Source organism: Cyclopterus lumpus, chromosome 6 (genome assembly GCF_009769545.1).
Source record: "Cyclopterus lumpus isolate fCycLum1 chromosome 6, fCycLum1.pri, whole genome shotgun sequence".
Lineage (NCBI taxonomy): Eukaryota > Metazoa > Chordata > Actinopteri > Perciformes > Cyclopteridae > Cyclopterus > Cyclopterus lumpus.
In genome coordinates, this window is record NC_046971.1 from 20,420,354 (window position 1) to 20,433,400 (window position 13,047).

Genomic DNA, 13,047 nt, shown 5'->3' on the forward strand with positions numbered 1-13,047 from the left:
TTTATAAATCCCACTAAATCCGACATACCTTTTAAGTAAAATGTACTTTCTTTTTTGTGAATTCTCTCCCTCTGACAACTTTGTATTTGAAAAGCACTCTAGTTTTCTAACAAATATATATTTTGATATTCAAATTGCAGTATTGAAGTATAGGGCACTATTCAATATGTATCTTTGCCTAGAGGACAACTATTTCCCTTCATATCCATCTTAACTTCTACGTTAGCAAGACAGAACTGTCAGTTAGAAAAATCTCTCCTGTTAAAAAATAAATAATCAAAAAGTACATTCGCCAATGTTATACAGGATGAGCTATAAATTAAGTCTTACCTCTTTTTACTGCTCAAAACCTTGCACAGACATTTGCTCATGTCAAGCAAGAAAAAAAGAAAATCTGAAATTATTAAAAGGTATAATTACATTAAGATATATTATTTTATTATATATTTGTATAGGTCTTTCGATCTCAATGTAATTATTTCTTATGGGACAGCGTCTTTCATTTTTCTCTGCCTAACCTTCAGGTAAGGAAGTATTTTACTGTTAGATAAAAGCACCTTTTTACTTCAAGACAATTAAAACAATGAGCAAAGTATTTTGCTTGGGGCGACATCTGCCTCATAAAAACAAATGTCAAGACAACAATTCACATTCTCACTATAATTAGATACTGTGGTACTATTTTCTTCTTTTCTTTCAGGGTTTCTTTTGGTTTGAACAGATAATTGTGCACATACTTAGATGAAACCTGTGCCCTCTGTGATAATGCACCACATAAACTGAAAATAAACACAATGTTTAATCACCAAACACTTGATGATCTTTGAATATTAGGGTGCAGGTGCATGCTTTATCAGTCAGTTACATTTTTGTCTGCCCTGCCTTTTTGTTTGAATCCAAGCATAAACAAACATGAAATGTTGACCATACAGGCAAAAATACTTCCACGTTAGTGTCATACAAGTGGCATCTGCCTCACGCTGAAGAGACTCACTCAGGTGACATGTTGCTCCCACTGTAAAATGGCAACCGTTTCAACATTTCCTTCAGTTCCTGTGCAAATTGCTGACCTGTAAAAGAGCCCAACTCACAGAGCAGACTTTGGTCAGAAGGTGTAGTTACTGAAAAGGACCAGCAGTCATCCAGCAGAGGACATTCCATCAATCAATCAATCAGAGTGTGAGGGTCGGATCAGCCCCACCTATAAATCTGTAGTGGACATTTTCCAGGAAGGGCAGCTGAGATTGAAGGAGCTCCACAGTTGTTACGGATATGTTTTTGCACCTTGAGACGTCGAGTGTTTGCAGGCGCTTGCAGTGCTGCAACAGCAGGAACAAAGATCTGCGGGGTTTAAAAGGGTCAAGAATTCAGGATTTTATACGCAAATCTGGGGCTACAGATACAGTCGACGTGGAGCTGTGTGCCACTCGCCTGTCGGTGATGTTGTTACAGCAGGAGAGGTAGAGATGCTGCAGCCTGAGTAGGTACGGTGCAGCTTGTGCCACTCCACGGTCACTGATACCCGGGCAGTGGCTGAGTGCCAGGCTGGTGAGGCTGCGGCAGTGCCAAGCTACCGACGCCAGGCTGGCGTCAGAGATCCCCGGCAGCATGGAAAGAGACAGACGGCGAAGGTCTGAGTAATGCACCACCTGAAGAGATGAGATACAGTATTAAATCCTGATCTTTTTGTTTTATTTTTTTATATTCTGCATTCCAAAAGCAACATTCTCTTCGGCCTCTCCTTGGCCTCCAACCTGTGTGATACTGCTGTCAGTGAGTTTGGGGCAGGCAGAGAGGTCCAGCTCCTGCAGCCTGCTGAGAGCTAATAGTGAAGCTCCAGCCTGCTGTTTGAACTGCTGCAGGTCATTCTGTGTCAGCAGCTTGGGTCGCTCCTCAAATGACAAACGTGGAGGCTTGAAGAAGCCCATGTTGCCAAAGGTCCGGGTGAACATGGGACCCTTGTCTCCCTGTTGAAAGGCACTTTTATTACTACAAAAGGTACAGGTACTGTAAACTTCTGTGACAGCCTTCGCATGCCTATGGTTCTCACCGTCTCCTGGTCAGGCTCACATTTGGTTGATTCCACGATCCCGAGCAGACCCCGGTCTGTGACCTCTTTACACCAGCCGAGCCGCAGAACCACCAGCTTCTGCAGGTATGTGGCTATTGCGTGCACAGACAAGTCAGTCATGTTGACACATGACGTCAAGTCGAGCTCACGGAGAGTTTCCCCGAGGAGCTGGGTGAGAGAGAAAACTGCAAGATCCTGAAGAGAGGAAGGAGAAGAACGTTTTTTTCCATGTATTTCTTTCACACAGACACACATGTAAGCACACACACATATAGTGACGGACCCTGATGTAGGGGCAGCCCTTGAGGCTGAGTGCCTCCAGCTGTGCTCTGGCAGCACACGATCCCGTCAAGCCTTTCACCATCTCGGTTCCGCTGACATGCAGACACTCAGACAGATCCAGACGCCTCAGGGACGACAGAGACAAAAGGTCAGCGAGGCCTGTGGACGACATGTGGATGTGAGGCACGAGTAGCATCCCCTGGCCAGAGAAAAGCCTTGAACATTCTTTATGATATACATTTCTGATTCAGCTCTAATGCTGTCAGTTGTAATGAACCCAGGTTTCTAATGGCCACTAATCAAAGCGTTACAACTTTTAGTTTTGCTATATTTATGAATTAATCTTTAAGTGTATGATACACACAAAAACTAAAATATACTATCTGTACCTTTTTCAGTGATCCTCCAATTGCGGGACAAGGAGAGGTGTGTCATTGACTTCAGGCCCCGTGCTACGGCCTCTACAGACCTGCTGGTCAGCTCAGTGCAGGCACTGACGTCCAGTCTCTGGATGCTCGGCTGGTGCTTCACCAGAACCTCCATTGAGTAGTCGGTCAGCTCCTTACAGCCATGCAGACACAGTTCTTCTAACACCAAATCCTGAACCTGAACACAGCAAACATCAAAAAAGACTCAAAATGTGTTTTCTCTGAGGACAAGCAACTCTTATCTTCAAAGGAGTTAAAGAGCACATTAAAAACCATGAACAGAATAAAGTATTGTCTCTGAATAAACCAGCACATAGGTACATGACATAGATATGAAGAACCTGTTGCCGGGACTAAAGGCAACCTGACCTGTGCAATCGTGCGTAGTGACTCAGGGGTAATAGAAGTTCTGCTGAGGTCCAGAGCTACGAGGGTGGATTTCTGCTCCGTTAACAACTTTCGCAAGTTCCTCAGTGACAGCAAAGCTGACGAATCCTTCACGTCTCCCACCGGGCACCCTCGATACGGGTCGAACTCGAAGGCGATGTGGCAGCCGGCCAGCGAGAGGCGGCGGAGGCGAGGGGTACAGCCGGTGAGCCGATTGAAGGTGAGGTCGGACAGGTAACGCAGGTCGGACAGATCCAGCTCCTCCAGACCGGACAGAGCGGACCTGACCTGGAACGAGAAGATGGAGTTTGACCTGAATCTGGAGCATTATCATAGCTGGAAAAACCCTAATGTTGTGCAAACACAATGACAAGAAAAAAATCTACTATGCAGAATTGACCATCTGTCACCCTGGTGATTATTATCACTTGTTCAAACATGGTATCCCAAAAGATATACATGAAAGTTTATGCTCGAGACATGTTTGTAAGATAGTCAGTGCAGGTCTTTTTTAAACAGTGGCCTCCCTCAGCCCGCCATGTCACTATTACATAATCCAATGTCTAATACCTGCTGTCTGTGCTCCTCCCTGGAGAGGAAAGCCCCCGACATGAAGAGGCTGTCCAGGGCCCTGAGGTCCAGCCTGCGAAGGGAGGTGAGGCGAGGGAGGAGCGCTAGCAGAGAGGCCTCCGTTACACTGCTCCCAGGCAGGGCCAAGCTCTCCAACTTAGGGCCCAAACACAGACCCACCTTAAAAAGATTAGAAATACAAAAGAAATAGCAGGTCCATTAATTCAATGACACACACACGATAAGCGTGATACGGGTGAATAATGCAGTAACACCTGCAGCTGCTCTGAACTTTGGACCACAATGTTTCTAATTATGACTGTACTGTGTCCTGGTCAAACGGGAATTCAAAATGATAAGAGTGCTACCATGCAAATACACACATGTACACTTCTTGTTTCTGGTTGACTACACCGTTAGCTTTTCAGGAGGGGGAAGGAATTCTCTGCGCCACTGCGCATGTGATCATTTGAAGAGAAATCGCAATGCTAATTTAAATCACATGACGGCAGCGATATCATTTCTGCAACAAAGTCTACTGTTTCAGTACAGGGGGAAGACACATGCAAACACAGGCAATCAAAAAGGTTTCCCTCATCCACTTCTACGTCCAGTCTGTCTTGTTTGGCCTCATAAAGTGGGTTTTATTTTACAATAGTATCTAGCTATAATCATGTAGTCAATACTAATGTCCTTAGCTTTTACCTTCAGCTATGAAAAGGCCGGAGAATATCAATATGTATGAGAATTCATGCTAACCCAAGTAGTGCAATATTTGTAATGGTAATAGCATACTGCACCTCCAGAAGCAGTGATCTGGACATGCTGAACCCATCAAGCTGGCTGATAATAAGACTGCAGTGGGACTTTCTGCCCAGACCCCTGATCAGCTCCAGGGATGAGGCTGAGGCCGGGAAGCAGAAGGTGACATTATTCTGCACAAAGAGGGACAGAGAGAGCAGTAGCACGGGGTTTACTTCGCCTACAGCGTTCACACTGATGCCTTTCCAACGGCAGCTGTCAAGTAAACAAAGCTGTGAGGCTATACAGCTTATGAAGTATTTTATGATGAAGATGTATCCTGCATTATGCTCTGAAGCAAATCACCTGAAGTGAAAGTCCTGACTGGCATAGTTACCAACTGCGGCAGACTAGTGAGGCTTCCTTCCTGTCCGAAGTGTGAAGAAAAGCGAAGGATGTAAACTATGATCTGCAGCAAAGGATAGAAATACAGCATTAGATCACAATAAAAAGAAATCACCCCCAGGGACCTCTGACAGCATTTTAATAACTCACATTACAGCAATTCATTTTTGTCCTCAGGTCAGCTAGGCCTTTTACTTCAAACACCATATGGGCATGCAGGTTATTCACTGTGGTAGCACATCCTGGGCTTTCTAGTCATGAAACACACCTACGGCCAGCAGAGCCATCACGTCTTTTCAAAATGACGGGAATAGCAGCATGTTTTATACTTAAGTGGTCACATTTATTAAAACGTATTGTTACTGTTTCTCACAAGTATGTAGTTTCCTGTACTTTCTCAACTTTATTATGTGACCATTTTAGGAATGCGTTAATAGGAAGCCTTTTAAAATACACATTTTAACCCACGCCCTGATCTGCTTCTGCTTCTTCTTCGGAGCCATCAGGTGATGAGGAGGAAGATAGCCAGGCACTAGAAGAGCAGGTTTCATATTTTTTCCAATATTATCAAATGAGAAAGAATTACAAATAACTTGTATTCATTTATTATTAGCAAATCGTACGGTTTAATCTACTTTTTGTGGAAAATATCTTTCTTATCGATAATATATACATACATATGTTGTGTTTCTTACATCCAAATTACTTAAATTATGTTTTGAAAAAGGCAATACAAATATTCTAAATAAACCTTTGTTCTTGCGGGTCTCAGGGGGTATCACGTGATCCCTGGTTGAGAGGTGTTGGTGGAGTCCTCCAGTCACTCACCTCCAGAGGAAGCGCAGGTGTTTCTATGACGTCCTCCTCATTGCAGTCTTCCATATCTGCTTCTCCTTCGTTATGATAAACCACTCCAGACCATCACAAGTGGCTCAGTTAGCCATTCACTAGCTAGCTGCTGCAGTCAAGGTGGCGTTTCAGCTCACGGGGGAGCCGTTCATATCATTCTGACAGTTAACTAATCGATACAATGACCAATACCAGATCAATGGCAGCCTACCGCCAGCTCACTAAGCTACTTCGCTCTACGCACTGACTGAACACAGGCTGTACGTTCCATCCGCACCTGATGTCAGTTGGACCAGCTGACCGCAGAGTAAACGCTGACGTCAAAGCGGCAGTGCATTGTGGGAGATGTGGTTTCCCCTCATGTCTCATCGCTTCTTCGGCAATGCTTTACTTGAAAGCGATGTACGTGTATTTAACAAGACACCTAAGTGTGTGTTTACTGAAGTCAAAGGTAAAGCTGTGCTCAGTGTGTTAAAGGACTACAGTTTGACTCTCCAGGGATGAGCAGCTGTCCTTCACGTCTCACCTCACACATTCAACCAGACTTCAATGCACGTGTTCAAACTGAAACATCAAAAGCATAAAGTTAATCTTTAACATACATCTTACACTTTTGTGACGGTTTAAAGGTATGCAAATGTCATGTTTTACATGTTCATAGCCCTACCGTAGCAGCTCAAAACCATATAATTGACTGTTTTTTAATAAAGTAATACAATTTGAGCAGAATTAAGTTCAGCCCGGGGCTGCACGGTGGTGTAGTGGCTAGCACTGTCGCCTCACAGCAAGAGGGCCGCGGGTTCGATTCCCGGTCGGAGCGGTCCTTCTGTGTGGAGTTTGCATGTTCTCCCCCGTGGCAGCGTGGGTTCTCTCCGGGCTCTCCGGCTTCCTCCCACAGTCCAAAGACATGCTGCAGGTTAATTGATCTCTAAATTGCCCATAGGTGTGAATGTGAGAGTGAATGGTTGTATGTCCCTACATGTGCCCTCGATGGACTGGCGGCCTGTCCCCTGCCTTCGCCCTATGTCAGCTGGGATAGGCTCCAGCACCCCCGCAACCCTAATGAGGATAAGCGGTATTGAAAATGGATGGAAGTTCAGCCCTCCACAACGGTCCCAATTTATCACGTGGCCCCTTGGGAAAATGAATTGCCCACCCCTGTTTTATAACATTAAGTCAGTTAGTACACTCTGACGTCACTAACTGTCAAATGTATTAGTCATTGTGATACCATTTGCCTTCAAAGGGAAATTACCAAGAACTGGGTAGCTGTTATATCCGAAATGTAAATGATAGGGCATGCCATCATTGCAAATTAGTCCATTTCAATAAGCTAACCCCAAAAAAACAGTATAAAGCTGAATGAAGAAAACAGCACTGTGTTAAACCAGTGATCACATTATATCTTCAACAACAACATTATCGCAAATAGCTTCCTGTTAGTGGTTGCTGTTTTGGTTTGTGGGTCAGCTTCTTGATCCTAAATGGGTCACTGCAGATCAAACATAAAACTCAGGACTATTTAGGCTGAAACAGGTCATTTATTCACAAAAGACAGGCATACATACATATGTGACAAAATGTTAAGGGCATTATAATACACACATATTTGAGTCCATTATGTACACATTTCTTCCCTCTCACACACACACACACACACACACACACACACACACACACACACACACACACACACACACAATCCATAAAGGACATTGATAATCTTTTCTACAGATTGTCTGGCAGTATGGTCAGCTGGTCTACGGGCTCTTCTTCTGGGGCTCTATCAATAAAATAAACCATCTATACAAAAAAATAGACATCTGACATCATTACTGAGTCCTTAACACATTTACAGCACAAATTAAATATTTACCATTATTAGAATGAATGTACATGTCAGGACACAACAAATCGGGAAAGTGTGATTCATCTAAATCTCAAAACATTATTGTACAAAACAATCAGAAGAAAACAGGGACATACAATTGTTAACTTTAGTTGTGAAATAAGTAAAACAATGGTATTACATGTATCGATGGCTACATTTTTACATTAGTGATTATCGATATATCGACTGCATTGATTAGCATGTCTGGAGGTAAAAAGAGGTGATGTTTTAGCTTGCAAAGCTTAAAGCTTTGATAGTCAAAGACAGACTTTAAATCTATATATAATAATATGGGACCTGTCAACATGATTTGTAACATATCTTATAATGGAGGTACGTAAGATAATGTTGTTACAACCTTAAATGCAGGTCTACTAGGGCTGTGCTGTGGTTCAGACCCACTTGTAAATACATTAGTTACTCACAGCAACAAAACATAAAGGTAAGTGACAACACATGTAAGGCAAATTGTTATTTCAAGTTTACTAAATAATCCAACAGTCAGCAGGCAACAACAGCAAAAACATTTGTGTATGTTTTGGAAAGACAAGAAGTTCAGTTCTGTAGAAAAGACTGATCTAAGTTCACAGCTGTGGCCTAACTATGCACACAGAATCCACTCATCGTCATCGAGTGAACTCAGTGTAAATGATGAAGATGTGCTTGAATTCTGAAGAGTTAACCAGAGGAGGAAAGGCTTCATGAAGATGAGCTCAATGAAGATAAACACAGTGTGTGGAGGTTGAAAGAACCTCTGGTGGTTAACGCAGCGCATCCTACAACAGCTCATGTTATGTTGATGATATTTGACACAAAAGTGACACAATATAGTGGGTTACAAGGCTATAACTTACAAAATGGGTTAGTGGTCATAGGTCATAGATCAGAGTGGAATACAGGACTACCTTGATATTTTTGCAATGACGCCGTCCCACCTAACTCCATCAGCAGATCAGGTTGACATCAAGACAAAGCAGTTTTACGTGTTCATTAACAACGACTGTTCTCTCTTTCATTCCCCCATTCTGTCAATTCGTAGCGGACATACCCCTTGCATTGTTTATTCCTCTATGTTCCCTTTAAAGAGAGCATTTCTTCATTCCCCTTTAAACACTCCCATTTCCCGTTTCTCTCTTTGTCCTTGTCCTTTAAAAGAAGGATCACAACTTCTTTCCAATCCTCTTCCCGCCCTCGTTCCCATCCACCCCGCTCACTCCCTCCTCTCTGTGTTCCGCGGCGAGCATTTCGTCTGCGTCACCGTGGCACCTTGATGCAGAGTGAGGCCTCACTGAGTTGTTGTTGTTGTTGTTGTTGTTGTTGGGGCAATGGGAGGTTGAACGAAGCGTTGCGGAGCTGGTAGACATGGGTGATGGTGTGTCCACGTCTCTGTCAGGTCCGGAGCTGGAGGTGGGGGGATGGAGGAGGCAGGGAGGAGGAGAAGGAGGGCTAAAAGAGAAGAGAAGAGATTAATATTACTATTTAAAGAAGAGGTTTTTCTTGTCTCTGCCACATGTGCATATAGTATTTGGTTTGTTATGTTTACCTGTAATGAGACACTGGACTTGCTCGTCTTCTCTTTGACTTTAGCCAGAGCTCCTTTAAGTCAGAGGACTTCTCTGCCATCTCCAGGGCTGCTCTCAGCAGTCTGGGTGTTTCTGATCTGACAGGGGCTGCGGGACCTGAGGTGGGATCCTTCGCCTCTTCTTTGGACTCAGTTTCTTTCCCTTGGTAAGCATTTTCCTGTGAGATGGTAACAGACTTAAGTAATAATTACATACAAGCAGACCAAGGAACACGTTGGTTTCTCTATCTGATATATATGCAAAGCAGAGAGTACAGTGATGTTTTGGGTAATTGTTATTGTGGTTTCATGGATGTTTAACCTGGCCTTCTTGCGGAGCAGTTTCTTGGACTCGGGGTAGTGGACCAGGATCTCATTCAGGTCTTTCTTGTCCAGGATGAAGAGATTGGCAAATCCATGGGCGATTACATTAGCTGTGCGCCTGTTACCCCCGCCTACTGAGAGCAAACTGCCAATCAGAGAAATGATGGTTGAAAAATACATTTTGACTTTTCAATTTCAGGAATGCAGAGGTCTACTACACTTTTTCAATGCATCATTTTGGAGATTTCATGCAAAAGATTTAGAACCAAACCTAGTGAAAATAACACTTTTTCCTGTTATTAGATATTTCTCAGAGCTGGCAGCTGAGATAGATAAAAAAAATCCTGTTTCTTTAATCTTATAAATAAATAAAAAATTCACTCATCACAACCTGTAAAAATCTCTTCACCTGATCTCTCCGAAGACGGATCCTCCTCTGAGAGTGACAACACTGTCTTCCCCATCTGGTCCTCCAACCACCTGCACCTCCCCTGCCTTTATGATGTACATCTCGCGACCCACCTCGCCCTGAGCAAGAGAAAAGAGAGAGGCAGATGATGAGCGACAGAGAGCAATACAAGTAGTAACATTTTTTTAAAAGTTGCCACATACGGTTTGTCTTCTAAAAAAGAGGGGAGTTTGCCTTTTACCTTTTTTGCAGACATAATCCCGGGCAGGTAGACAACAGAGCGCAGGCTTTTCAGCATGTCAAAGATCATTTGTCTGTCACAACCCTGGTCAAGAGGAAGGACAAGAAATACAAGAGACAACAGTGATCTCTGGTTGACCTCTGGCTGAGTGGCACTAGCTTAACAACACACATTCGATGAGGACACTCGCAGATCAATGTCTGACTTGTGCGATTTTTCATGTGTTCCCCAGAATTCCCACCTGAAAAAAGAGGGACTTTGCTGACGATGGAGTAGTTGACGTCGATAGCAATGTCCAGACGCATTTTATCTGGTAACTGACTCAACAGCTCTTGCTCATCTGGAAGGCGGACAGTGATAGGAAAAGTGTGACTGAAGGTCAGACGTTACGGATACATGTGAATGGGCACAGATAATGCTCCCTTACCCAGCATGCCTTGCGATTGCCAGGTGTAGTTGTACCAGTTTGACACGGTTCTGCACGTCTTTGGGTATGCGATAGGAGGACATATATTTTGATAGTGTTGTCCATACATGTGCGGTAGTAGGTCTGACCTGCTGTCGCCGCACCAACCACGTCACGCATCTGAGAGATCAAAACACGTGTGCTAATTTAACACCACCCTTGCACAAAGACATTTATGACATATGGGTGTCTTTGCTTCATGAATGAAGTGCACCATAAAATGCATAACACACCGGAAATGTTAAGGTTCATATGTGGAAGGTGGAAGGCACACACGTCTCCATTACACTTCTATACCTACCTGTCCAATCATGATAGAGAAGGCAAAGACTCCAACAAAGTAGTTGATGAGTTGGGAAGACGATCTCGAACAGGGTGTGTGGGTCTGGCAGACCACAATGGTGATCAGGGTCTTCACCGCAAAGTAGTAACAGCGAATGTAACTGAGCAGAGACAAAAGGAGGAGTTAGAAAGAGACCGAACAAGAACATGGCGAAAATGAACATGATGGGTTTTCAAATGAATGAGATGTGTAATTGAACTCAAAAGATGCAACTGGAGGTATACTGGAGATGATTTGTGTAAGTATCACAGAACAGAGTGAGATTTCCCATTACATGAGTCGACATCGTCCTCATTGGCCTTTACTTTGCTTCTTTGGGGTCTGACATTTCTGTTTTATCTCAACAGCTGTGCACTTGTCAATGCCCTTTAAACCCCGTCCTAATCTTCAAAACAAAAAAAGCTGTTAGCTCGTGTGTATGTGTGTAGTTTGTGTGTGTATGTTTTATCCTACCAACCTGTTGCCTTCACCATTGTACACCCACTTGTGATCCAATTCCGTGAATGCTGAGCCCCAGTAGTAAAAGACAGGCATTACAGTGGAGACAGTAAGGAGGTAGTGGTGGTGCGGATCACCCTGAGAGACAAAGAGGGAGAGAGCAACACGTTTGCACAAACGGAAACCAGTCATTTGTTCGTCTGAGGACAGAGATAGAACACAGAGGATGCAGTAAGGCTGCATTCACTCTCTTGTACTGAAGACACCAGTCCAGGACTAAGAAAAGACACCATCAGGCTCCAGCTGACCTGTAGATGTAGGCTTTGGTCAAGATGGCCTCCAGACGCTCATTGAACTCAAAGAAGGAGTTGATCTAGAGAGGCATTGATAGAACAGGATAAAAAAACATTGGAAGAGTTTTGGTTTCAAAATTGTCTATCAGACATTTTAAAAGTGAAATCGGAATAATTGCAACCTGATTCCTCAGAACAGATATGTAGAGCCTTGAAAATGAAGTGTCCTTTGTATCGGTGCCATCAGTGTGACGTTGTTGTGTGGAGGCAGCTTATTACATTCATGTGGAAGGATTCTTAGTGTGCTGGTTACCAGAATGCTGATACTGGAACAGGTTGTGAACGGATGTTCACAGAGAAATGGTTGAATAAAGCGTAATAAACCTCACCTTGAGGCAGCCTGGGTAAGCGAAGGAGAGGGGTTGATGCCCGTTTTAAAATAGAAGAGCTCCAGGGGAACAAGACTGGCAACATCAAACTGAAAACAAGAAGCTGCCACCTCACTCACTTTCAAGACAAATTCACTAATATGTCAAGTAAAGCCGCATACAACTAGAAATGTACTTACTTTGAAACGTTTGGTTGTCATGTAATTCTTTCTCATGTCCTTTTTGACACACTGTAATGAAAAACAAAACCGCAGATCTAAATTATGATCCTGGTAAGTGTATAACTGTATTATGGTCTTAAACTGACATTGTATTTACTTAGCTACGTTAGGCCTGGCACAATAATTACGTTATTGACTTATTGTAGGACATAACTTGATGTTTTCTGCTGACCTTGATATTGTATCAATATAATGAACACTCATATGATAAATGTCACTTCAGCTGTTGATAACGACAGGGATTATAACGTCACCACTCACCACTATGTCCCCTCCACGGATAAACTGCAGGCGAGGCTGGAAGATGGTGATGTCCAGGATGTAAATGAGGTCACACAGGTAGTCGGTCAGCAGCCAGTAATAAATGTTGTCTGGAGTCTGGTAGGGGAAGGCCCAGCGCACTGGGATGAACCACACGTTCCAGTTCCACGCCAGAGCGACCAACAACATCCACAAGCACGTACATTAGGTTCTGAGGAGAAGGCCAAAGAGGAGAGGATGAAGGGAGTGAGAGAGAGTGAACAAATTTGAGGGAAAATAGACAAGAGGAGAATCGAAAGTAAGGAAAGACAGAAGTTACTCAGTGTTCACAGAAAAAGTGGTGGTCACTATACTACCATTGCATGCTGTTCACTTCGAATAAGAGCATGTAATCTGAATTATAAAGCAAACATTTACATAATTTGGAAGTTGTTTTTGTGCTAAAGGAGACAGAATGGTGATAGACAAACGGAGTAA

The 13,047-nt window shown here is 43.4% G+C and overlaps 1 protein-coding gene across 1 annotated transcript; it reads right to left on the reverse strand.

Annotated features, from left to right (window-relative positions):
- Nucleotides 1–645: 645 nt before the first annotated feature.
- lrrc29 (leucine rich repeat containing 29) lies at nt 646–5,766 on the reverse strand. Its single transcript, XM_034534657.1, has 11 exons — nt 5,713–5,766; nt 4,877–4,948; nt 4,539–4,829; nt 3,739–3,918; nt 3,151–3,456; nt 2,743–2,959; nt 2,355–2,512; nt 2,051–2,266; nt 1,755–1,967; nt 1,432–1,649; nt 646–1,341 (listed from the first exon to the last, which is right to left on the reverse strand). The coding sequence occupies exons 1-11, from the start codon at nt 5,764–5,766 to the stop codon at nt 1,173–1,175; spliced, it is 2,094 nt and encodes a 697-aa protein (XP_034390548.1). The 3' UTR covers nt 646–1,172.
- Nucleotides 5,767–13,047: the final 7,281 nt, after the last annotated feature.

What these genes read in the sequence shown, in the direction of transcription:
- lrrc29 (XM_034534657.1), bottom strand. Translation starts at nt 5,766, where the DNA reads ATGGAAGACTGCAATGAGGAGGACGTCATAGAAACACCTGCGCTTCCT. An exon ending in TCACTAGTCTGCCGCAGTTG is followed by an intron (nt 4,830 to 4,876) that starts GTAACTATGCCA and finishes TTTGCTTCAGAG; the next exon opens with CATAATGCAGGATACATCTT. An exon ending in CTGACAGCAGTATCACACAG is followed by an intron (nt 1,650 to 1,754) that starts GTTGGAGGCCAA and finishes TCATCTCTTCAG; the next exon opens with GTGGTGCATTACTCAGACCT.